Below are 27538 nucleotides of genomic sequence, written 5' to 3' on the forward strand. Positions count from 1 at the left end.
CCTTTGATTCCCCACCTCACGCTCTCCCGGGAAGTCCACAGAGTCCCCATAATCTCTTGGTTTCTTTCTTTTCCAGGACAAAATGCTCACAATTCCAAATCCTCTCTTGTCCCTACATATCTGTATTACGCTCAGCTTCTTTTTTGGAAGAGGGCTGTGCCACCTGGCACGTGACAGCTTAGTTCCCCAACCAGGGATCAAACCCACATCCCCTGCGTTGGAAGGGCAGAGTCTTAACCACAAGACCACCAGGGAAGTCCCTTGCTCAACTTCTATGCCCTAAAAGGCTCAGGTTTTCCAGAAAGTCTTCCTGAATCACTCAGACCACAGGGATCCCCTTTCCGACGACCTCCGATGGCACCAGCCAGTCTCCATTCCCAGACCCCAGCCTGGGGCCAGAACAGCTTCGTCAGCGCCATCTGGAGCATGTTCAAAATTACAGAGTCCCTGTCACCACTCTCTCCACCCCAGAGACACTCATTCAGTAGATCTGGGAGTAGCCTGTACTCATCAAAAGACTCCCAAGTGATTCTTCTGTGTATTCAGTTTGAAAACCACCAATCTGTACCACTCATTTGGTACCTGATATAATAGCTCAGTTGGTAAAGAATCTGCCTGCAATGAAGGAGACCCCGGTTTGATTCCTGGGTTGGGAAGATCCGCTGGAGAAGGGATAGGCTATCCACTCCAGTATTCTTGGGCTTCCCTTGTGGCTCAGCTGGTAAAGAATCTGCCTGCAAAGTGGGAGACCTGGGTTCAATCCCTGGGTTGGGAAGATCCCTTGGGGAAGGGAAAGGCTACCCACTTCAGTATTCTTGCCTGGAGAATTCCATGAATTGTATAGTCCATGGGGTGGCAAAGAGACAGACACGATTGAGCGACTTTCACTTCACTTCATAAACTACTTTGTAGAGTTAGCTATTGCTTTGGGTGTATTTTAAATTTTGTTCACCGTAAACTAGAACCTTCTACGTGCACACTGTCGCTTCAGTCATGTCCGACTCTTTGCGACCCTGTGGACCGTAGCCTGCCAAGCTCCTCTGTCCGTGAAATTCTCCAGGCAATAACACAGGAGTGGATTGCCATGCCCTCCTCCAGGGAATCTTCCGGAACCAGGGATTGAACCTGCATCTCTTATGTCTCCTGTATTATGCAGGCACGTTCTTTACCACTAGCGCCACCTGGGAAGCCCTAGGCCACAGATTTAGAGAGGATTCAGATGGATCTCTCCTAGACCTCCCTTCTCACAGCTACCTTGAAAGGGTAGTAGATCAGTACTCTCTACAGGCCTACCTGATGTGATGGACCTCAGATGGAGGATGTGGCCATCCTACCCAAGCCTTGGCTGCTATTTGTCATGCATGGAACGCTATCAAATGCCGGAAAAGGAGATGGCATCTAGGCCACAGCTGGATACCAATGGCCTCTTCATGACAGTAAATCTGGGTAAGAGTGAAATTTCTGTGAATGTTCCCTCGCCTGGCATCCTTCAGAACTGTCATCAGTTGGGGGAGTTACAAAGAACAGAATACTCTGCATCCCTTTGGGGGCAAATCTGAATTCAGGATATAAAGTTCATGACGTCCGTGTGAAATGGTCCATTCACAAGTGACCCACAAGGGGCCCCACACTGATGAGTCAGATGGAGCAGGACATAGCTAGATTGGCCCGTGAATGAATGCCAGTCCCCAGGAGCAGGTCATGCTCAATGGCCATCACCAGAAATCCCTTCTTCCAGACCCTAGGGTCCTTTGCTCAATCCCTTCAGTCATATCCGACTCTTTGTGACCCTATGGACTGTAGCCCACCAGGCTCCTCTGTCCACAGGGATTCTCCAGGCAAGAATACTGAATTGGGTTGCCATGCCCTTCTCCAGGGGATCGTCCCAATCCAGGGATCAAATCCACATCTCCTGTACTGCAGGCAGATTCTTTATTCACTGAGCCACCTGGAGGCCCCCTAGTGTCCCTTACCCCCTTAGAGAATTGGCTAAGGCCTGGGAAGATGGACACTGTGCAAACATTGTTTAAAAGTTTACTGCTGCTGGCCAGGGCTTTGGGTAGACCAATAAAGTGTATGTGTGTGTGTGTTGGGGCTGGGAAAGGGAGCTCATTGGTTCCCCACAAGTCCCTGCCATGAGTATGGGGGCCAAAAAGGAGGAGACTTATAGGACAGCGGTTGATCCCATTCAAAGTCAGCATGATGAACTTGGTGGAGTCTGGCACTGAGCAGGCAAGGGCCGTCAGAAACTTGCCAGAAAGCTGAACGGTGTCTCACACTTGCTTCTCTCAGAAGGGCCATCACCTAAAGTAGCAAAAACCACATGGTCAAGGTTCAAGCTCACAATTCTGGGTCCTTCCTCTGCCCGCTTCCCTCAAACCTGACCCCCTCGCCTCCCCTCTGCTCGTCCCTGCCCCCCTCCCCGAATCTCTCATCCTCCACCCCCATCCTGTGCAGAGGCCCCAGCTTCCTCCCCCCAGACCCCCACTGCACCTGGGGGCGCTGGACAGGCACGTGCCTGTGATGATGAGGGTGATGCCCACGAGGAAGCCCCCCAGGCCGAGGGCCAGGCCGAGGGCACAGACCAGAGTCCCTTTGGTGTCAGGCAGCGGGGTGGACACCTGGGGCTCTGGGAGAGAAAGGGAGGGTCAGGGGGTCCCGCAGAGGGACTCAGGGTGAAGGATGCACAGGTCTGAGGCGGGTGGCCGGGAGGGGGGCTGCGTACCCCAGTGCTGAAAGAGCGGCTGGTCCAGGCCCCAGTGCTCCACCTTGCAGTCATAGAAGTCGTCCGCCAAGGGCACAAAGGTCAAGTAGTGGAACTTGCGGAATGAGTGGTCAGGCTGGGCGTAGAAGCCGGTCTGAGTCACGCCCTGGGTGACGGGCTGGCCATTGCGCAGCCAGCTGACGTTGATGACCGGGGGGAAGATGTTGTCCACGATGCAGATGAGGACGTTGGGCTGGCCCAGCTGCACGAGAGACTTGGGCAGCACGGCCACTCTAGGGGGCACTAGGAGGAAGCAGGCCTTGAATCCCACAGGAACAGGCCTCTAGCTGGGGCCTTGTCAGGGATGGATGGAGGGGTGCTTCCTGGTATTTGCCTTCTGAGAGCAGTGGATGCTCTGGGCTGGTGACACTGAGGCAGAAGTGGGGACAGAGGGACAGGAGACTGAAGGGGCGGGGTGGGGGGCCCGGGGTGAGCGGTATCTGCCAGGTGGGAGGGGTCATTCCTAGAGGAAGAGGCTGTTAAAGGAATCTGAGGAGATCTAGAACCTCCTGGGAAAGAAAGGGGTTGAGAACAACAGTCTCAGATTTTGAGAGTGGGGCCGGGGAGCCGACAGAAGCCTGAGGGGTGGGGCAGAGGCTTCTCTGAACCTCCTCTGCTTGCTGGGAGCCTGGGGGGCAGGCAGGGGAAAGGGCCAGTACCGTTGGGGGCTCTGGTGCGGTTGGAGCGCTTCACCAAGTCCTCCAGATGCACTTTGATCATCGCGATACTGAACAGCCCGTTCTGCGGGTCAAAGTAGGCGAAGTTGCCAAATTCAGGCAGACGCCACACAGCCTCCCTCTTCTTCAGGTCCACAGAGAACAGCTGTTCTCCATCGAAATCATAGGTGAACTGACCCGCACCATCATAGGACTGGTAGAAGGCTGGTCCGTAGGAGCCCATGTGGTCAGCTGTGTTGGGTGAGTTCAGGGTCAGGGGAGAAAAGAAAAGGTACCAGCTCTCATCCATCAGGTGTGATGGGCTGAGTCTCTGAGCTGTGCCCCATCAAGAGTCCTGTTCTGACACTGAGCTGGTCCCTGGGGAGCGGAGGAGTTGCTGAGGGTTGGAAGGGAGAGGATGGAGGCACTGGCCAGCACAGAGGCAAGGGTTCAGCCCGGCACACTGGGCTGGAAGAAGAGAGGCCACCTAAACTCAGGCTTGTGACCCCAGAGTTAAATCTTGACTCTGATTGCCGGTCCCAGTGGGGTCTTGTGAGATGAGAAGAGTAGGGGTGGGATGAGGAGAAACTAACTTAGGTTAAGAGCACCCATGGAATGCAAGGATTCTTCAATATATGCAAATCAATCAGTGTGATACACCATATTAACAAATTGAAAGATAAAAACTATATGATCATCTCAATAGATGCAGAAAAAGCTTTTGACAAAATTCAGCACACATTTGTGACAAAAACTCTTCAAAAAATGGGCATAGAAGGGACGTACCTCAACATAGCAAAGGCCACATATGAAAAGTCCACAGCAAACATTATTCTCAATGGTGAAAAACTAAAAGCATTCCCCCTAAGATCAGGAGCAATGTGAGGGTGTCCTCTCTCACCACTATTATTCAACATAGTTGTGGAAGTTCTAGTTACAACAACTGGAGAAGAAAAAGAAATGAAAGGAATCCAGACCAGAAAAGAAGTAAAACTCTCATTGTTTGCAGATGACATAATACTATACATGGGAAACCCAAAAGAAACTATTAGAGCTAATCAGTGTATTCAGCAAAGTCGTGGGATACAAGGTCAATACACAGAAATCAGTTGCATTTCTATATACTAACAATGAAAAAATCAGAAAGAGAAATTAAGGAATCAATCCCTTTCACCATTGCAACAAAAAGAACAAAATATCTAGGAATAAACCTATCTAAGGAGACAAAAGAACTGTATATGGAAAATTATAAGACACTGATGAAAGAAATCAAAGATGGCATAAACAGATGGAAAGATACTTCATGTTCCTGGGTAGGAAGACTCAATATTGTAAAAATGACTATACTAACAACTGCAATCTACAGATTCAATCCAATGCCTATCAAATTACCAATGGCATTTTTCACAGAACTAGAACAAAAAAAAAATCTCAAAATTTGTATAGAGACATAAAAGACCCCAAACAGCCAAAGTACTCTCGAGATAGAAGAATGAAGTTGGAAGAATCAATCTTTCTGACTTCAGACTATACTACAAAGCTACAGTCATCAAGACAGTATGGTACTGCACAAAAACAGAAATATATACCAGGGGAACAACATAGAAAGCACAGAGAGAAAGCCCAAGTACCTACGGGTACCTTATTTTTGACAAAGGAGAGAAGAATATACAATGGGGCAAAGATAGCCTCTTCAATAAGTGGTGCTGGGAAAACTGGACAGCTACGTGCAAAAGAATGAAATTACAACACTTCCTAACACCATACACAAAGATAAACTCAAAATGGATTAAAAGCATAAATGTAAGACCAGAAGCTATAAAACTCTTAGAGGAAAATATAGGCAGAACACTCAATGATATAAGTCAAAGCAAGATTTTCCATGACCCACCTCCTAGAGTAACGGAAATAAAAATAAACAAATGGGACCTAACTAAACATAAAAGCTTTTGCACAGCAAAGGAAACTACAAACAAGGTGAAAAGACAGCCCTCAGAATGGGAGAAAATAATAGCAAATGAAACAACTGACAAATAATTAATTTCCAAAATATACAAGCAGCTCATACAACTCAATACCAGAAAAACAAACAACCCAATCAAAAAGTGGGGAAAAAAAGACCTAAACAGACATTTATCCAAAGAAGACATACAGATGGCCAACAAACACATGAAAAGATGCTCAACATCCCTCATTATTAGAGAAATGCAAATCAAAACCACAATGAGATATCACCTCACACCAGTCAGAATGGCCATCATCAAAAAGTCTACAAACAATAAATGCTGGAGAGGGTGTGGAGAAAAGGGAACACTCTTGCACTGTTGGTGGGAATGTAAATTGATACAGCCACTATGGAAGACGGTATGGAGATTCCTTTAAAAACCAGGAATAAAACCACCATATGACCCATCAATCCCACTCCTAGGCATATACCCTGAGAAAACCAAAATTGAAAAAGACACATGTATCCCAATGTTCATTGCAGCACTATTTACGATAGCTAGAACATGGACTCAACCTAGATGCCCATTGACAGATGAATGGATAAAGAAGTTGTGGTACATATACACATATACACAATGGAATATTACTCAGCCATAAAAAGGAACACATTTGAATCAGTTCTAAAGAGGTGGACCAACCTAGAGCCTCTTATACACAGTGAAGTAAGTCAGAAAGAGAAATATAAATATTGTATATTGACGCATGTACATGGACTCTAAGAAGATGGTACTGATAACTTTATTTTCAGGGCAGCAATGGAGAAACAGAAAGAGCGGACCCATGGACACAGGGAGGAGGAGGGAGAGGGTGAGGTATACGGAGAGGATATCATGGAAACTTACAATAGCATATGTAAAACACATGGCCAGTGGGGATTTGCTATATGACTCAAGGAACTCAAACAGGGGCTCTGTGGCTATCTAGAAGCGTGGGATGGGGAGGGAGGTGGGAGGGGGTTTCAGAAGGGAGGGGACATGGGTGTACCTATGGCTGGTTCTTGTTGATGTATGACAGAAAACCACAAAATTCTGTAAAGCAATTTTACTTCAACTGAGCAACTGCACTGAACTGAATTATCCTTCAATTTAAAAAAAAAAAAAAAGAGCATCCATGGAACTGTGGGCACAGAGATGCAGTGTAAGTGGGTGTGAGGGAAAACAGGAGATGGCTGTCAGGAGTAAGAATCAAGATTTGTGACCCCGAGGCCAGACTGATGGGAAAAGGCAGCCCAAGGTATTGCAGAGAACAGTGGAAAAGGAATTCGAAGTTCAAAGTTCTGTCCCATCTCTTCTGCTCAGAGCATTATGATCAAATGTGTCTCTTAACATGAATGAGGCTCAGCTTTCTAGAAATTAGGGTTTAGGTGACTGTGGATAAGATGGCTTGATAATCCTACGAAATAAATTGCACAGCAGTCATGAGAAACTAGTGTGTGGTCAGTACGATACCAGGCCCCAAGGGAATACAGACAAACCAGCTGTGGACCCTGCAGACAAGGAGTTCATGAACAGAGCAGGATAAAGACATAAACATCTCTCTGTTGACCTGGTTAAAAAAAATATGGTACTAGAACTGGAAGTGAATGGGCACATTTCAAACCAGGAAGTTCTACAGAAATCAGGATGCTGGGACTTCCTTGCCAGTCCAGTGGTTAAGACTCCATGCTTCCAAAAATAAAAAGACTCCATGCTTCCAATGCAGGGGAGGCAGGTTTGATCCTTGGTCAGGGAACTAAGATTGCACATGCTGTGCATCTTGGTCACAAAATTTTAAAAATATAAAAAAAAAAAAAAAGATGGAGTTCCTTGGTTGTACAGTGGATAAGAATCCACCGGCCAATGCGGGGGACACGGGTTTGATCCCAGTCTGGGGAAATTCCATGCCATGGAGCAGCGAAGCTGGCACACTGCAGCTGCCGAGCCCGGGCACCCTCGAGCCTGTGCCCCACAACAAGGGCGGCCAGGGCCCCCCCAGCTAGAGAGCAGCCTGGCTTGCTGCAGCTAGAGAAAGCCTATGCACAGCAGTGAAGACCCAGCACAACCAAATAAAATAAATAAATAAAAGTTGTTTTAAAACCATCAGGACGCTGGGCAGCAAGATGGCGGTTTGGGTCTCAGAGAGGGGGCAGGGGACTTCCTTGGTGGTCCAGTGGTTAAGAATTCACCTTTCAGGGCAGGGGTTACGAGTTCGATCCCTGGCCAGGGCGGAGCTAAGAGCCTACATACCTCACAGCCAAAAAACAAAAACATAAAACAGAAGCAATGTTGTAACAAATTCAATGAAGACTTTAAAAATGGTCCACATTAAAAAAAAAATCTAAAAAACGAAAGGACGGAGGGAGGAACAGGAGGCACCAGAGCATGGCTGGTGTGGCCAGGCTGAGCCTGTATTTTAGGTCCAGGACAGACCGAACAGAGGTGAAAGGGATGGGGAATCTCTTGGCAAGGAAGTCCATAAGCCAGCGGAGAGGAACCGCTCACACTCTGTACCATCTCAAGGGTAACCCCGCGCCCGTAATCTCCTCTCCTCACCCAGCGCCCTCAGCACTCACCCTTGATGGCCCCAACTTCCCGGGGGCTCAGGAGGGTCATCAAGGTGTGCAGTCCCAGGACCAGCCTCCCCCTGAGGACCATTGCCCTCTGGTGCTTTAACTAGATATGTCCCGCTGGCTTGGTGTCAGGGGTAAGGGAAGAAGGTGGCGGTGAGGAAGAAAACAGATTCTGGGGTGGGGTGGGGAGCCCCCTGCTGTGTTCAGCCAATCAGGGAAATTCCCTCAGTTGAGGTAGCTGTTGCTGGGGGAAGATGCGGAGGAAAGCGCCTGGATGAGAAGATGGAAGAGTGTAACTGGGCCCACGTGCCCTGGGGAGGCTGGTCCACAGGAAAGTCAGGAGGGGTGGGAGGGGCTGAGACCCACGGCTCCTACATCCTCCAAGAGGGTACCCTCTGAAGGCAGAGAGAAGGCCATCTGAGCGCAAATCCTCTTTGATCTGTGGGGTAGGGGCTCCTACCTATCTTGTAAGTTTTTGTGGACCAATTTGGAGTTGAAAAATAGAATAAATATGGGGGTTCCTTGGCGGCCCAGTGGTTAAGACTCTGAACTCCCACTGTAGGGGACGTGGGTCCGATCCCTGGCAGGGAACTAAGATCCCACAAGCCATCCGGCACAGCCAAGAAAAAAAAGAATTACCAAGAAATTTTAAAAGGGAAATGTTGGATACACAATAGAAAAAAATATTTAGAGGCTTTAAATCATGTTTAAAATTATTACTTTATTTCATTATGTGAGGGAAAATGTATCATTATTAGAGATGTTTAGAGTAAAAAAGAACTCCAGCAGGCTGTTCTGAGGAGAGCAGAGAGTGCTGGGTGGCCTCCATGAATTCGTTCAGGTCCCCTGTGCCCCCATCTCAGACTGAAGGTTGACCTGTATGGACCAAATCACCCTTATTTTTGGCTTCTAACTGGGCTCAGCCAACAGGAGGCATGGGGTGCCCAGGTGGCACATTGGCAAAGAATCCGCCTGCCAGTGCAGAAGATGCAAGAGACTCGGGTTCGATCCCTGGATGGGGAAGATCCCCTGGAGAAGGAAATGGCAACACACTCCAGTATCCTTGTCTTGAAAATTCCATGGACAAAGGAGCCTGGCAGGCTACAATCTATGGGGTTGCAAAGAGTCAGACACGACTGATCATACACACACACACAATGGGAACTCTGTTCAATACTCTGTAATGACCTGTTTGGGAAAGGAATCTGAAAAGAGCGAGTATATGTACATGTATGACTGCTTCACTTTGCTTTACAGCAGAAATAAACACAACATTGTAAATCAACTATACTTCAATTAATACTTCCCGCTAACCAGGTAAGCACCTTAGCATACTTTCAAATACATTCAAATACTCCTTCACCAACGTTTTTGATCAGCCTTACTTCCCATACCTTTTTGGCACCTCCTGACATTTTATCTCATTGGAATACTTCCTCCCAAGGTATTTTAAACATGAGTACTTGTGTGGCAAACCTTCTGAAGCTTTGTGTGCCTGAGAACATTTTTTATTATCCTATCACTTTGAATAACATTTAGCTGATGTATTAAATTCTGTTTGACTTTTTTCTCCTTAATATTTTAAGTAATATTATCTCAATGTCTCTTTGCATCCAGTGTTGATGTTAGGAAATCTGATGTCCGTCTGTCCAGAATCTTTTAGAATTTTCTCCTTTTTCTGCTACTTTTAATGTTCTTTATTTCTTTATTTTTATTGCTTGCTGTGCTGAGCTCCATGGGTGCACAGGCTCTTCTCTAGCTGCGGTGAGCAGAGGCTGCTCCCTGCTGCAGACATGGGCTTCTGGTTGCAGCGGCGTGTCTTGTAGAGCGCAGGCTCTGGGGCGCGTGGGCTCCGTGGCTGAAACTCTCAGGCTCTCGATCACAGGCTCACTAGTCGTGATGCGCAGGCTGAGTTGCTCCAAGGCATGTGGGATCCTCCCTGACCAGGGGTCGAACCTGTATCTCCTGCATTGGCAAGTGGATTCTTTACCACTGAGCAACCGGCGAAGCCCTCACTGTCCACTATTTTATTTATTTTGTTTTTACTTTTTTTTTTTTTGGTCCACTATTTTAAAATGTCGTTTTATGTATCTAAAATGGGCTTGTCCTTATCTTTCTGTAGGACATCATGGAGCCCCTTTCTCTTTCAATCCTGAGAAGTCATCTCTTCTATTTCTGTAACTCTTTTCTCCTCTCTATTTTTATCAATTTTTAAAATATTTATTTATATTTAATTTGTTCATTTATTTAGTTGGCTGTGCCAAGTCTTAGTTGCAGCCCACAGGATCTGTCATCTGTGTTGTGACCTATGAGATCCAGCTCCCCGACCAAGGATCCCACCTGGGCCCCTGCACTGGGAGCTTGGCGTCTCAGCCCCTGGACTACCAGGGAAGTCCCTCAAATCTTTATTTTTATGAAATTCATATTATCCATATTGGGCACTTCTCTCATTTTGTCTTTTGGATTTTCTATTTTCAGTTTCCTTATCCTTCCATCTTTTATTCTAGGAGAGTTCTTTAGTCCTCCAGCTTACTAATTGGTTTTCAGTTGCATCTCTCCCACTAGTTATTCTTGTTAACATGGTTTTCCATTTGACTATTATATTTTTTACACCTAGAACTTCTATACAGTTTTCCCCATATCCCCTAGGTTTTTTAGTTTCATATAGTAACTTCTCTTGCTTTTGTAAATGCATTGCTTATGTTCATTTTAAGTGGTTAGTCTATATTTACTAATACTTCTTTTAAAGACACCAGGAGCCTGTTTGTTGTTTTCCTTTGAAGGCGGTGGTGCTCTCTTGAAGGGAGGGGGTTTTTATTTTGGCCTGTGAACCAGGGCAGGGCAGGGAAGAAGTGGGAAACAGGAAATGGCCTCCCCTTCCAGGCGCCCAGATACGTAATGTAATATTACAACTTTCAGGTTCCTGTATCAAATCCTCATAGCACCTCTTAATTTCTAGTTCCAACTCACCACCAAGACCATGAGTAAGAGAAGACTGAACTAGTTTATGTGAAAATTCTCCAAACCGAGACAGATACTCATTCATATCCCCACATCTTGCTCTGGACCCTGTGGGAGAGATACGACCTTGATCCACAACTGTGATTCAGACATGCGTAAACCAGTTAACATACTGAGGTCTCCAAAGGTGCCCACAGATGCCCCTGAAAGAAGCGGAGAGAATAAAGTAAAGCCTGGGGGAGTGGGCGGAGCTGTCAGAAGAGTAGTGACTCTGGTACAAAGTGGCATCCAAATGACACTGAATCACTGAGGGCTACAACATTTCTATGGGAAACTCCTGTGAAACAGTAGGTCTACTGCAGAGAAAGATAAATATCACACGATAGCGCTTATATGTGGGATCTAAAGAAAAGACACAGAGGAATTTATAGACTCAGACATAGAAAATAAACTTATGGCTACCAAAGGGGAGGGAAGAGGGATAAATTAGGAGTTTGGGATTAAAATAGACACACTATTATATATATAAAACAGATAGGGACTTTCCTGGTGGTCCAGTGGTAAAGAATCTGCCTGCCAATGTAGGAGACACAGTTTCAAACCCTGGTCCAGGAGGATCCCACGTGCCACAGAGCAACGTAGCCCATGTGCCACAACTACTGAGCTGTGTTCTAGTGCCCGGAGCCGAAACTACTGATGCCCGCTCACCCAGAGCCTGTGCGCTGCAACAAGAGAAGCCGCTGCAGTGAGAAGCCTAAGTAACAAAATGAAATTTAAAAAAATAAAATAGATAACCAATAAGGACCTACAGGATAACCCCGGGAACTATACTCAATATCTTGTAATAATGTTAGAGAACGTAAAAAGTATACTTATAAATGTATAACTGAATATATTTATATGTACATATGTGTATGTATGTATATATAACTGAATCACTTTGCTATATACCTGAAACTAACCCAGAGTTGTAAAGCGATTATATATGTTCAGAGTAAACCAGCCCCACGGAGAACAGCAACCATCCTCGTTCCCTCTACCCCATGCTCTCGGTCGGGAAGTACCCAGGGTGGAGCCAACGTTCTCTAGACCAGCCTCTTGGCAGGTCACAGACTGCGGTACCTGCAGCCACATTCCGGGTGTGCGATATGTGCTCTAGGAACCTGAAAGTTTAGAGAGATCAGGGACAGGCCCTGGAGTCGCCAGGGGGGCAGCAGACACGTCCAGCTCTGACACACGGGTATTCACGGGTCTTGGGATTTCTCAGGAAGGCTGCTGTGTAGGGAGAAGTCCCAGAGGAGACCGGGGCTTATAGACTAGTGTGGGGCTCACCATGTCATCACGCTTCAGTTTCTGATCTGCAGTACGGGCTTTCTCTGTCAGGACCTCTGCAGTGAGCCAAATGGAGAGGAATCACAGACGGGCAGGAATTGGAGGGGTGTTTGGGGACACCCGTCATTGGTGCTGAGGAGCACAGAGATTCAAAGGGACTGGAGCTTTAAAGATCTGATGCAAAAAAAAAGTGGAATTTCCTGGGGGTTCAGTAGCTAGGACTCAGCAAGTTCACTGTGGTGAACCCTGGTTGGGGAACTAAGATCCTGCAAGCCAGTCAGTGCAGCCAATAAATAAATAAAGTAGATTTGATGCTGGGACTCCCTTCTGTCCTCTTCTGTCGCTGAAAAGTTGTCACCCGCTGTAGGACAACATAGCGGAGTTAGGACTCCCGTTCATCCCTTCACACCGGCTCCCCTCAGTGGCTCCCCTCGCAGGCCCCGAAGAAGAAGGTGGTCTTTCCAGCCGATGAAGACCAGTGAGAAGTCAAGAAGCACCCTAAGGAGAGGTCACGCCACTCTCTCCAGCTCTCTCCACCTGCCCACCTGTTTGGTTTCCTCTTAGACCTGAAGGTTCCCTAAGGCAGGGCTCTATAGTTAATTCTGGAAAGGACTGCAGAGATGATTTAGCTAAATCCCCCATCTGTGGGGAAGGGAAACTTTGGACCAGGGAGGGTCTGTGATTTCTCCAAGATCACACAACTGAGTCTAAAAACTCTGAATATTCCATCATTTTGCCCTGGAAAGTGATGGTTCAGGGGTAGTCATCTTTATACTTTACATCAGCAGGAATAACTAATACTGTGTTGATGTGTCAATGCGTTGAGAAAGACTGCAAAGAGGCTGGAGATGAGGTGAGGACACAGAAAGAAAACACGAAGTTGTAATTGTAGCTCTTCTCTGGGTCAGCGCTCCCTGGACAGAGGGCAGAGGCAGCCCTCTGCGTTCTCCAACCAGACACTCTGCCTGAAGGAGGATGGAGACTCAAGGAAAAGAGGCAAAAGACAGGACCTACATGGCCCTGGGTGCAGCCCTCAGCATCACAAGGAAAGTGGGCAGAGTGTCTCAGGGCGTGGGGGTCTCTCCCAGCGCAGCCCTGCTCTGGTCTCTATCTCCCGCAGAGCAGTACGCGTACAGAGTGACTGCTGAGTTCAACAAGATGAACCACTAAAAGCGACACTTTTACAACAGAAGTTTGCATCCAGTCTGACAGCACCATGGGGGTATTTCTAGCTGTGACCAAGAAGGGCGCATCAGTGCATGTTCATTGCGGTGCTTTTTATAGTAGCCAAGACATGGAAGCAACCTCAGTGTCCATCGACAGATGTGCCTGTATACAGTGGAATATTACTCAGCCATTAAAAAGAACGAAAAAAAAAAAAAGAACGAAATAATGCCATCTGCAGCAACATGGTTGGACCTGGATAATAACATAGAAAGACAAATACCCTGATGGAAATGAACTTATTTACAAAACAGAAACAGACTCACGGACTTGGAGAACTAATTTATGGTTACCAGGGGGGCAGGGTGGTGGAGGGAAGGGACAGATTGGGAGTTTGGGATTGACATGTACACATTGCTATATTTAAAGTAGCCAATGGACTTCACCGGCAGGCCAGTGGTTAAGACCACCAACTTTCACTACAGGGCCTGGTCAAGGACCTTAGATCCTGCAAGCTTCACGGCACAGCCTAAACAAATAACAAAATAAAATAGATAACCACAAGGACTTACTGCATAACACAGGGAACTCTGCTCAATACTCGATAATAACCTGAGACAAGAATTTGAAAAGTAATAGGTACATGTATATGTATAACAAACCATAATGGGGAAAAAATATGAAAAAGCATGTATATGTATAACTAAGTCACTTTGCTATGCAGCAGAAATTAACACATTATAAATCAACTATACTTGAATAAAATCTTTAAAATATTTTTTTAATAAAAGAAAAACTGCCAAAAATTGGAATATCCAGAGTGAGTTCCTGGCACTCAGACAGAGCAACGTGGACACAGTGTATAGACACGTGGGTTCCACCCTCAAGTGCAGAGGTGAGAGGAAGGACGGGGGAGAGAAGCCTCTGGAAGGACTGGGCTCCGGCGTCACAGACGGGGCTAGCTCTCTGCCCCGTCTCCACGTCCCAGTAGGTCCCAGGCTAAGCGGCCTGAACTCAGAAGGCTTCCCAGGGCGGTGGGGGAGACTAGCATGAGAAAGGGCCAGACTTCCTGCTCTTTAAACACAGAAAGAACATCGGGTTTCTGACTCTTGCTACAATCTTTTGTTGTTGTTTTGGAGTTGGGAGAGGTCAGCAGAGGAAGCTAGGAAACACATTGAAAGAAGAATGAATCAGCCTACTTCTTTTCTCCTTCTCTTTTTCTAAAGAGGACGTCAGACTGAGAGATCAAAAGAAGGCTATTGGCTGATAATATTCTAATGCCAAGATCGTATTTGGCAGGATGATACATCCTTTTGAGCAAAATGGGGAAATGTCAATTTAGGTAGCTTCCTAACAGGTTCAACCTTTCTCTTCAAGGAATATTAGTTACTAGCTTAGATGTTTCTGGCCAAAGTGTTATACAGTGTTACAGGGTGCCAGCTTTGACCCGCTCCTGTTCCTCTCTGCTCTCTGTTATGTCTGACAAGGTCTTTCTTGGAAAATTTGAATGTTTTGTTCTGTTTTTCCAACTCTTTCCCCCATCTTCTGCCTTCAAGTAGCTTCCTGGATGATATATTTATCTTTAACATCTAAATGTCAATTTGGCTTAAAAATAGAGTCACTGTAATGTACACCTGTAACTTATATAATCCTATACATCAACTATACTTCAATTAAATTTTTTTTTAAGTAAAAATCAGTTTGGCAAGAAAATCACTTAACGTGCGCTTTATCTGTCTCCTTTGTCATAACAAGATTCTTTCCCACACTCCTAGTCCAACCTAAGGTGAATGTCGCCCCTCCAAGCTGGAGACCCTGCAGGAACACAATCTGCTCATCTAACACATGACCAATTTCTATCCAGGCCACATTCAAGCCCACTGGTCCCTGAATGGACAGCAGGAAACAGCTGGGATTGTGTCCACCCACCTGATCCGTCACGGGCCTGGGCCTCCCAGCTCCGAGTGATGCTGAAAATGACCCATCAGCAGGGAGGTGTCCACTCTTGCCCGTGGAGCACCCCAGCCTGGACAGACTGCCACCTTGGGGTGCAGTGAGTTACTCCCTGATGACCCTGTGGACTTCAAGCTCTGGGGTCCACTCACCATACTGAGGTCACACCACCCCGAGGTTTTTCTCCTCAACCCCATGACTGTGGTCTGGGCTGGCAGATTCATGCTAGATCTGGAGATTCTAGCATGCGTTTATCCCTGCCCTGAGAGAGCCTAGAGACTCCGTCCTTGTTAGAAAACCTCAGAAAAGGACCCCCTTCGTGCCTAGCCCTCGGCCACGGGATCGGCCTCTGCCCTCAGTCTCCCTTCAGCCCCTGAAGGTGGGACCTGACCGTCTGGCATTGCTTCCCGTAAAGTCTCCATTCCAGGATTCAGAACTTTGGAGTGATTGGAACATTTTAAAGTTAATTTTTATTGGACTGCGGGTGATTTACAATGTTGTGTTCATCTCTGCTGTACCTCAAAGTGAATCAGTTGTACATATACGTATATCCACTCTTTTTTAGATTATTTTCCCATATAGGTCATGACAGAATATTGAGAAGAATTCCTTGTGCTATACAGTAGGTCCTTAACCTAGACAGCATATTAAAAAGCAGATATTACTTTGCAGACAAAGGTCTGTCTAGTCAAAGCTATGGTTTCTCCAGTAGTCATGCATGGTTGTGAGAGAGAGACCATAAAGAAGGCTGAGCACCGAAGAATTGATGCTTTTGAACTTTGGTGTTGGAGAAGACTCTTGAGAGTCCCCTGGACTGCAAGAAGATCAAACCAGTCCATCCTAGAGGAAATCAACACTGAATATTCATTGGGAGGACTGATGCTGAAGCTCCAATACTTTGGCCACCTGATGCAAAGTGCCAACTCAAAAAAGACCCTGATGCTGGGAAAGATTAAAGGCAAGAGGAGAAGGGGACGACAGAGGATGAGATGGTTGGATGGCATCACCAACTCAATGGACATGAGTTTGAGCAAACTCCGGGAGATAGCGAAGGACAGGGAAGTCTGGTAAATCTTTTAAAATTTAGTTAGATTTTAAATCTTAGTTTAAAAATCATTCTGTTACTGTAGAGTCCTGAACATTCCACCCTGTGCTTATATTGTTGTGCAGTCGCTCAGTCGTGTCCGACTCTTTGCAACACCATGGACTGCAGCACGCTGGGATTCCTGTCCTTCACCATCTCCCGGAGCCTGCTCAAACTCATGTCCATTGAGTCGGTGACGCCATCCAACCATCTCATCCTCTGTTGTCCCCTTCTCCTCCTGCCTTCAATTTTTCCTAGCATCAGGATCTTTTTCATTGGGTCAGTTCTTCGCATCAAGTGGCCAAAGTATTGGAGTTTCAGCTTCAACATCAGTCCTTCTAATGAATATTCAGAGTTGATTTCCTTTGGGATTGACTGGTTGGATCTCCTTGCAGTCCAAGGGACTCTCAAGAGTCTTCTCCAGCATCACAGTTTGAAAGCATCAGTTCTTCAGCATTCTGACTTTCTGTTTGACCAAGAATTCCTTCTAATGTGCTATCATCAGAGCATAGTCAGAAAGCTGTGAGTCAACTCAGGATTTTAAGCATCAAATCAGATTTTGAAACTTGCCCTCTTGGGGGTAGAAAATTATCACAAGGAAACATGGAAGATAAATTATTAAATGCTTCTTTTCCTTCCCTTTTTTATTGGGCAACTATAGGAAATTAAACCTGTGGATGGGGGAAGGAAAGATTGGGAATTTGGGATTAGCAGATGTAAACTACTACATACAGGATGGATAAAAAGCAAAGTCCTACTGTACAGCACAAGGAACTATATTCAACATCCTGTGATACAGCATGACAGAAAAGAATAGTTTAAAAAAGAATGTCTATATGTGTTTAATTGAGTCACTCTGCTATATAGCAGAAATTGGCACAATATTGTAAATCAAATATATTGAAATTAAAATAAAATTTTAGAAATAAACATAAAACTTAAAAAAGACAAATAAAACTGTGGGACACTTGTAATTTTTATGAGAAATAGTCTAAGATTTTTGAGAGAAAAGGCAAAATTATCCATTGCCAAGAATCTGAATTTTACTTAGTCTTTAGAAACTATTCAATAGGTTACCATCGCCCCCTAGTGGCCAATGGTGGAATTTAAACTTGGAACAAGGAACCAAGGAATTTGTCCACAATTTGTTGGAGTAATCCTACATTCACAATGGAAAGGCTAGACATATAAAAGTTAGGATAAATATGACCAAATGTAGAGGCTTTAGAAGCACCAGCACTTCTGTGGTTTGGCTGTGCCTTTGACAGCCCCCATGGAAATATGCTAATCATCGCTCTTTGCAATATTTATATTTTAAAAAAAATTTTTTTTTTTTTTTTTGGCAGCATGGTATGTGGGAATCTTAGTTTCCCAGCCAGGAATTGAACCTGCACTTCCTGCATTTGGAAGCATGGAGTCTTAACCACTAGATCACCAGGGAAGTCCCTATTTATATTTTTAAATAATTGCATACAAAGAAACATACCAACAGAAGGCAACCCTTCAAGATCAGTTTTGGAAAGAAGGTCTACGTAAGTAGAGTCCGAGTATCCATAAAGTGAGTGGGATCAGCAGCAGCACCGCCAATAGAGCTTTCCTGCTGTGATGGAAATGTTTATATCTGAGGCCCAGTAGGGTCCTGCTAGCCGCAGGTACTCTTGAGTACAGAAAATGCCAGCGGCTGGTGCAACAAATGGGTTCAATTTTTCATTTAATTCTAAATTAGTTAAATTTAATTATTATAGCCACATGTGACTAGTGACTACCATAATGGACGGGCAAAGTTGAGTTTACAATCCTTCTCTAAAAAAAATTAGGCCCTCTTGGAATTCCCTGGTGGGCCAGTGGTTAGGACTTGGCAATTTCACTGCAGAGGCCGTGTCTTCAACCCCCGGCCAGGGAACTAAGATCCCACAAGCCACATGGCACGGCCAAAAAATATACATAAAACCAACAAATAAATGTAGGTCTTCTCTTGTAGCCTTTAATGGAGGCAGGACCATCTGTAAGATAAGTTGCTAGAAAACTGAAAAATGAAGAAAGAATTTGAGAAGCCAGGGAAGGTAGAGATAAAGAGTCTGCTCTGGTCATTGGATCATTAGATGTGGGGAGAGCAAAATCTCAAAAACCTAAGAGACCCAGTAGCAACTTAATACATTTACAAAAGAGATGAAGGAAACATCAAAAAACAGTCCGGTTCTGGCAGATACAGAAGCTACAGCCATAGAAGGAATCTTGGCAAACCCTCAACTCAGGTAGTTGGAAAATGCTGGGAATGAAGCCAAGGGGAATTACCAAGACAAAAAGCTCACAAACTTTGAGAACACAGTACATACGGAAAGGGAGCATCTCCACACACCTCCTCTGATTCACCTTCTGAGTCTGAAGAGCTTTGCCCTGAAGAGCAAGCCAGACCCTTTCCCAGGACACAGAAATGACTCCAACATCCTTCCCCCGGATCTGTGTGTAACAGGGTTAGTTCTGTCTGGAAACACTACACTCTATTAATAAACGTTGGAAAAAGGACAATATTGCAAAGCTCTAGGAACTTTCAGATACACAATCAACAGCAACTTTTAATTAGGAAACCTAATCTAATAAGAGGGCTATTTTGACAGTTGGGGCATCTGGAGGAGAAAGAATCTAAAGGGATAGGTTGTGATAACATTCAATGGGGTTACAGAGAAGCAAAATGTTTCTATGGTGATTTCACCTGTCCCTGCCTATGTTCTTTGAATTTATTACTGCAACTTTGGAAAATAGAAAAACTTCCACTTTGAACCCTTGGAATTCCACGTTCCCACAAAAACATGCCAATAAGAAATGGGGCCAAATCTCTAGAAGAGTATGCAAAAACAATTATGACAAAATAGTTGGAGAAACTTGAAGGAATCCATCCCACCAACACTCTCTCTCTCTCTCTTTTTGCCACACCTTGAGCCCGCCCGCTTGTGGGATCTAAATTCCTCATTCCCTGACAAGGGATCGAACCGTGCCCCATGTACTAGAATGTGGAGTCTTAACCACTGAGCTGCCAGGAAAGTCCCAAACAGAACTCTTAAACATCTCATTTTGTTCAGTCAAAAGATAGGTGAATCTTGGAAGTCAATTGCAAATTATAGCAATATTAAGAATAACAGCTAATTCTTTCAAAAATTTTTATTGAAATATAGTTGATTTACAATGTTGCATTAATTTCATGGGGCTTCTCTGATAGCTCAGTTGATAAAGAATCTGCCTGCAATGCGGGAGACCCCGGTTTGATTCCTGGGTCGGGAAGATCCATTGGAGAAGGGATTGACTACCCACTCCAGCATTCTTGGGCTTCCCTTGTGGCTCAGCTGGTAAAGAATCTGCTTGCAATGTGGGAGACCTGAATTTGATCCCTGGGTTGGGAAGATCCCCTGGAGAAGGGAAAGGCTACCCACTCCAGTATTCTGGCCTGGAGAATTCCATGGACTGTAGAGCCTATGGGGTCTCAAAGAGTTTCAGGTTTACAGTGAAGTAAGTCAGTTATATATATACATATATCCACTCTTTTTTTCTTTTTAGATTCTTTTCCCAAGCAGCCTATTTCAGAGTCTTGATTAAAGTTCCCTGTACTATTCAATACGTTCTTATTAGTCATCTATTTTATTTATAGTACTGTGTATATGTCAATCCCAACCACCCAATTTATCCTTCTCCAGCAATCAGTTCAGTTCAGTTCAGTTCAGTTGCTCAGTCATGTCTGACTCTTTGCAACCCCATGGACTGCAGCACGCCAGGCCTCCTTGTCCATCACCAACTCCTGGAGTCTACTCAAACTCAAGTCCATTGAGTCAGTGATGCCATCCAACCATCTCATCCTCTGTCGTCCCCGCCTCCTCCCGCCTTCAATCTTTCCCAGCATTAGGGTCTTTTCAAATAAGTCAGCTCTTTGCATCAGGTGGCCAACGTACTGGAGTTTCAGCTTCAGCATCAGTCCCGCCAATGAATATTCAGGATTGATTGCCTTTAGGATGGACTGGTAAGATCTCCTTGCAGTCCAAGGGACTCTCAAGAGTCTTCTCCAACACCACACTTTAAAAGCATCAATTCTTCAGCGCTCAGCTTTCTTTATAGTCCAACTCTCACATCCATACATGACCACTGGAAAAACCATAGCCTTGACTGGCCAGACCTTTGTTGGCAATGTCTCTGCTTTTTAATATGCTGTCTAGGTTGGTCATAACTTTTCTTCCAAGGAGTAAACATCTTTCAATTTCATGGCTGCAGTCACCATCTGCAGTGATTTTGGAGCCCAAGAAAATAAAGTCTGCCACTGTTTCCACTGTTTCCCCATCTATTTGTCATGAAGTGATGGGACCAGATGCCATGATCTTAGTTTTCTGAATGTTGAGCTTTAAGCCAACTTTTTCACTCTCCTCTTTCACTTTCATCAAAAGGCTCTTTAGTTCTTCTTTGCTTTCTGCCATAAGAGTGGTGTCATCTGCATATCTGAGGTTATTGCTTTTCTCCAGTCAATCTTGATTCCAACCTGTGCTTCATCCAGCCCAGCGTTTCTCATGATGTACTCTGCATATAAGTTAAATAAGCAGGGTGATAATATACAGCTTTGACGTACTCCTTTTCCTATTTGGGACCAGTCTGTTGTTCCATGTCCAGTTCTAACTGTTGCTTCCTGACCTGCATACAGATTTCTCAAGAGGCAGGTCAGGTGGTCTGGTACTAGGACCCAGGGACCCCACAGAGACTGAGCCAGAACTGTGTCTGAGCATCTCCTGTGAGTTACGGGTCAGCAGTGGACTGCCACAGGGCCAGGGGCTCTGTGTGGAGTAGACCTGGGTATGGCATAAGCCCTCTTGGAGGAGGTCGCCATTAACCCCACCATAGAGCTGCCCGAACTTACACAGGACTGGGGAAGCAGACTCTGGAGGGGACAAACAGAACCTTGTGCCCCAGGACCCAGGAGAAAGGGGCAGTGATCCCACAAGAGACTGACCCAGACTTTTCTGTGAGTGTCTCCAGCAATAGCTAATTCTTACTATTGTTGTTCTTTAGTCGCTAAGTCATGTCTGTCTCTTTTGTGACCCCATGGGCTGTAACCGGCCAGGCTCCTTTGTCCATGGGATTCTCCAGGCAAGAATACTGGAGTGGGTTGCCATGCCCTCCTCCAGGGGATCTTCCCTTTCCCAGGGATCTTTTGCACTGGCAGGCAGATTCTTTACTATTAAGCCACCTGGGAAGCCCAATTATTAATATTACTCAGTGATAAGAAAAAAAAGAATGAATTGTTGGACAACACGGTCCTACTTTATAGCACATGGAACTATATTTAATATCCTGGAATAAACCATAATGGAACAGAATATTAAAAATAATGTATATATATATAAAATAACTGAGTCACTGTGCTGTACTGTAGAAATTAACACCACTGTAAACCAACTATACTTCAATTTTAAATGCTTAGAAAGTAAAAAATAAAAAAAGAATGAAATATTGCCATTTGCAGCAACATGGATGGACTTAGAGAATATTATACCTAGTGATGTCATAGAAAGACACATACTATATGATAACACTTATATGTAGAATCTAAAAAATAATATAGATGAATCTATATGCAAAACAGACTCACAGACATAAAAACAAATTTATGGTTCCCAAAGGGGAGGGGGAGGGAGGGACAAATTAGGAGAAGGGAATTAACAGATACAAACTACTATTCATAAAGTAGATAAGCAAGAAGGATTTACTGTATAGCACATGGAGTTATAGTCAATATCTTGTAATAATCTATAATACAATTTAACCTGAAAAATATATATAACTGAATCACTTTGTTGTACACTTGAAACAAACACAATATTATAAATCAACTATCACTTTTTTAAAAGAATAATAGCAAATTCTCTTTTATAAATAGATAATTCTTAAATCGTGCTTCCTAGATGCCAGGGACTGTTCTAAGTCCTTTTTAAAACATATGTATTTTATTTATTTATTTGTCTGTGCCAGTCTTAGTTGCAGCGTGCATGCTCAGTCGCTCGGTCATGTCCAGCTCCTTCTGATCCCATGGACCATACACAGCCCACCAGACTCCTCTGTCCGTGGGATTTTCCAAGCAAGAATACTCAAGTGGGTTGCCATTTCCTCTTCCAAGGGATCTTCCCAATAGCATGAGGGATCTTCAGCTGCAGCATATGGGATCTAGTTCCCTGACTAGGGATCAAACCCAGGCCCCATCTATTGGGAACTTGAAGTCTTAGCCTGGACCACCAGGGAAGTCCCTAAGTACTTTTTATATATTTCACTCATCTAATTATTTAAAAGTAAATACAATGTGGTTACCATGGTACCTGGTATTATTTCCTTAGCAAAAGATCTCTCTAAATCAATCCTTGATTAGCATGTAGGCATTCATCTGGCTGATATTCTTTTCAATACCAATGAGCTATACCCACCACCAGTTTGTTTTTCCTTGACTGCCCCAGCAAATCACATTCACTATAGGACCGCAGTAGATATTTTCACCCTGAGGCTTAATCCAATAAAGCAGAAGTTAAAAAGATGACCTAAACCCAATGCAAGGCTTAAAACTGTTCATTAAATTTACGACACATTAACCAGGGGTGACTTGAAAACAATTATGTCTGTGAGGAACTTTATGGGGGTGGTAGCCATAGCCTTTATTTTGATAGAGGTGATGATTACACAATGAATATGCTTGTCAAAATTCATAGGACAGGACAGTCAAAGAGGATGAAATGATTATATGTAAACTACATCTCAGTAAATCTGTTTTTTTTAAAAATAAAAACTGCACCCCAAAACTCTGTCTTCCCCTATTGATTTTATTATGAAAAGGGAATGAACCATAAAACCACAAAATTATCAGTAAATTTGGGAGGAAGAAAATTTTGCCTAAGATCAGGCCCTTGAAATTCCCTACCCCCAAAAAGAAGAGCAGAAATTAATTGGCCTGTTTGAATTCTGAAACCTGAATCTCCCACATCTGTATTAAACTGGGATCTCTTCATCATATTACTAAAAATGGATCCAAATTCATATAGGTTTTTTAAATTAATTTAATTGGAGGCTAATTACAATATTGTGGTGGGTTTTGCCATGCATTGACATGAATCAGCCACAGTCTACATGTGTCCCCCCGTCCCGAACCTCCTCCCACCTCCCTCCCCAGCCCATCCCTCTGGGTCGCCCCAGTGCACTGGCTTTGAGTGCCCAGTTTCATGCATCAAACTTGAACTGGTCATCTATTTCACATATGGTAATATACATGTTTCAATGTTGATATGGATCTTTAGACAGTAAGATGCCTTAGGGCTATGCTGTCTGACATGGTAGCCTCTAGATACATGCAGCCGTTGAGATTAATTAAAATTTAATAAAACTAAAAATAAAATTCTTTAGGTGTACTAACCTGTTCTTTCAAGTGCTTGATAGCCACGTGTGGCTAGTGGCCTCTGTACTGGATTGCACAGATGTAGAATATATCTGTCATCACAGAAGGTTCTAGAGGACAGCACTGAGCTAGTAGCCAAACAGGTATTTAGACCACTGGAGTTTCAGGATTGAGTACTGAATACATAAATGTATGGCACGGGTCTCTGAAACTTCGGTTGGCTGACATTTCTGATTAAAATCATCTTGAGGACTTCCCTAGTGGTACGTTGTCGGCCTGCCAATGCAGGGGACACAGATTCAATCCCTACTGCAGGAAGACCCCAGTGCCGTGGGGCAACTAAGCCCATGTACCACAACAGCTGAGCCTGTGCCCTAAAGCAAGGAAGGCCCAGTGCAGTCAAAAGTAAACATAAATCAATTAAAAATAAAGTAAAATCATCTTGAGATGATACATATTACAGCTATTCCACTGGTACTCCAACAAAGTCAATGACCTTCTCGGACACTCAGAGGCACGCACACCAGTAGGGATGACTCATGGTAGAGTCACAGAGAGAGTGTGACCCATGCTGTAGGTGCCTGTAACAGCCCGCAGAAACTGTAAGCAATCCCTAGAGGGAGGTTTGCCAGCAAAACAGGATAGATGGCCTATTTATATTGAAATTTCTGCTTAATGCACTGCCTAAAGCTGTTGGTTTTTAGGCCACCACTCATGGGTAGGTAACATTGGAACCCCCACCCATGGGGGCAGAAATTATTAAACAGTTGATTTTCAAGGAAGTGGTGGGACTGCTTTTTTTTAATTAAATTTTATGAGAGTATGGTTGTTTTACAATGTTGTGCTAGTCTCTACTTTACAACAAAGTGAAATAGCGATATGTGCACATAAACGCCTCTTTCTTGGATCTCCTTCCCGTGTAGGTCCCCTCAGAGCTCTGAGCAGAGTCCCCGGTGCTCTGCAGGAGGCCCTTGTTACTGACCTATTTTATCCATGGTATCAACAGCGTACACATGTCCATCCCAGTCTCCCGGTTCATCCCAGCCCTTCCTTGTCCCCGTTAGTGTCCACGTGTTTGTTCTCTGTGTCTGTGTCTCTATTTCTCTTTTACAAATAACATCATCTATACCATTTGTCTAGATTCTACATATATGTGTTCATTGTGGGACTGCTTCATTGGTAAAAGCCACCGCAGAATCCTCCCTTTATGGATCTTTCTTGAGAAATTATTTAGAGACATGGCATGCAGAGAATTGTCCCCCCATATCTTTAATCCCACAATTCCTTAATAGAAATTTCCTTTTTATTTGGGCTCAAAGACTTCGAGAATGAGTCCTAGTTTTCCATCCTCCTTTCCAATTACCTGTGGCCATACGTGCATTCTGGCCAATGTGCTGAAAGCAGAACTGCTGTGTGCAGCTTCTAGAAGTGGTCTTGGATCCTTCTATTCTGCTTCCTCTTTCCTGCTGATGGAAGGCAACCATGAAAGCTGGAACTCCAGCAGTCATTTTGGACCTGAGAGGTAAGAGCCAAGTTGAGGCTACTGCAACAAGATGGAAAAAGTCTGAATCTCTGACTCAGTTAAACACCATACCAGCTCTGGCGTTCAATGAGAGACAGAAATAAAAGTTTGTCTTGGTGAAACCATGATTGTTCTCAGGATTTTCTGCTTCTCACAGCTCAGTCAATCCGAACCAATATACACAGCATCTCTGGTTCACAATGAAAACAGAACAAGAGTAATTCATGGATATATAAAACGGAGCTCTGGATGTACGTATCACCCTCAAACATCAGATATGGTCCCAAGGCAGGACCCTGACGAACTTCTCTCAGCCGCTTATCTGCGCGGTAATCACACCTTACTTGGGGCCTTGTCAGCATGACACCCTCCACAGTGCTTGTCAAGAAAGAGCAAGGGAGGGTCTGTGAGCTCTGAAACTGCAGCTGACAGGATGGAGAGTGACTCTCAGATGCTGCTGTGAGGGTCTGTGGGCATCTGTTGAGTTTTGTGCCATCTCAAAGGATTTCAGAGAGGACCCGGTGCAGATTTCTTTGTGCTAATAAATCAATAAGACCATCCAGCATTCCATGTTGCATCCTCACCTGCCAGATAGAAGACTTAGTATGTTCAAAGCACTTGCAAAGGCCATAAAACCAATCTTCAAAGCCACAACAGGTGGAACCGGTTATTTCTACCGCTAAGTGGTGTCAGGCATGTCTAAGGCAGCTTTCCTTTCATTCAGTTGTTTGTTTTGGCTGTGGCGGGTCTTTGTTGCTGCCCACGGGCTTCCTCTTGTTGCAGCGAGCGGGGCTGCTGTCCAGTTGCGGTGCAGAGGCTTCTCGTTGTGGGGGCTTCTCGATGCGGAGCACCAGCTCTTGGCGCAGGGCTTCAGGAGTCGCAGCACGGGGGCTCAGTATTTGCGGCGCACGGGCTGAGTTGCTCCACAGCATGTGGGGTCTGCCTGGGCCAGAGATCGAACTGGTGTTCCTTGCACGGGAAGGCGGATTCTGAACCCCCGGACCACCAGGGAAGCGCTAATGCAGCTTTCCTTTTTCACCTAATGTCATGTTTGGCAGCGATATTAACAACAGCACAGCAGCTATGGCCAAAACATGTGCTATACTTTAGCCAAAAAAATTCACCCAGTGATGCCATATCTCACTGACTTTTTGACCAAGCAGAAGCAGAGATATGGAGCCCACAGCCTTCTGGGATATGCAGTGCTCCCAAGTACAGTTATCTAAGTGGTCCAAAATTTACAGATTGTTTTTTGACCATAAGCCCCTGGTAGCTCAGTTGGTAAAGAATCCGCCTGCAATGCAGGAGACCCCAGTTCAATTCCTGGGTCAGGAAGATCCCCTGGAGAAGGGATAGGCTACCCATTCCAGTATTCTTGGGCTTCCCTGTGGATAAGCTGGTAGTAAAGAATCTGCCTGCAATGTGGGAGATCTGGGTTCGATCCCTGGGTTGGGAAGATCCTCTGGAGGAGGGGAAAGCTGCCCACTCCAGTATTCTTGCCTGGAGAATTCCATGAACCATATAGTCCATCGGGTCACAGAGTCGGACACGACTGAGCGACTTTCACTTTCACAGATGCCACAAATATCAGCTTAAGGCTAAGAAACAGTCCAAACAAAGTGTGGCAGTCTACAGGACCCATCCCCAGCATTCATGCTATAGTCTTACTGACTTCCCTATTCCAAGTGCCCTCCTCCTAAGCCTGCCAACCTGTTGTTGGCTGTGTGCCTGTGTCTGGAACCCTCACACACTCCTCCAACCTGGGGGATGAGGGGAGTTGCGGGCAGACAACTCCATCAAAGCACGTAGTGTTCCAAATGCCATCAGTGACTCCCTCTTCCTTATTAGGTTCAAGTTAAACCCTTTTGAGAGGCAGCCAAGACATTTCAGAACCCAGGCCCTCCTACAAGAATTTGGTTCTGACTCAACCAAACCCAAACTCACTCCCCAGGTTTCTGTTTCCCTCTATATATCTCCTCCCCGCCCCATCTAGAAGCCTCCACTGCCCACAAGTCACTGGAGGTGCTGCCAGCACCCACATGTCCAGATGCCGGGACACTTGCCCCACCCACGCCCAGCCCCACCCCGAAACTTCCACCTCGGAGCCCTGCCCTTGAACTCCCCTCATCCTTCCTTAGA

At 45.1% G+C, this 27538-nt stretch overlaps 1 protein-coding gene across 2 annotated transcripts; it reads right to left on the reverse strand.

Moving 5' to 3' along the window:
* Positions 1-2018: 2018 nt before the first annotated feature.
* LOC122696922 (HLA class II histocompatibility antigen, DO alpha chain-like) lies at positions 2019-8120 on the reverse strand. Of its 2 annotated transcripts, none has more exons than XM_043907106.1 (5): positions 7979-8120; positions 3424-3672; positions 2726-3007; positions 2519-2629; positions 2019-2304 (listed from the first exon to the last, which is right to left on the reverse strand). In XM_043907106.1, exons 1-5 carry the CDS (start codon positions 8058-8060, stop codon positions 2243-2245), a joined length of 786 nt encoding a protein of 261 aa, XP_043763041.1. In that variant the 5' UTR covers positions 8061-8120; the 3' UTR covers positions 2019-2242. The 2 variants fall into 2 exon arrangements, with proteins under 2 accessions (XP_043763041.1, XP_043763042.1); XM_043907107.1 differs by having other exon boundaries at positions 2494-2629.
* Positions 8121-27538: the final 19418 nt, after the last annotated feature.

Source organism: Cervus elaphus, chromosome 7 (assembly GCF_910594005.1).
Source record: "Cervus elaphus chromosome 7, mCerEla1.1, whole genome shotgun sequence".
Taxonomy (NCBI): domain Eukaryota; kingdom Metazoa; phylum Chordata; class Mammalia; order Artiodactyla; family Cervidae; genus Cervus; species Cervus elaphus.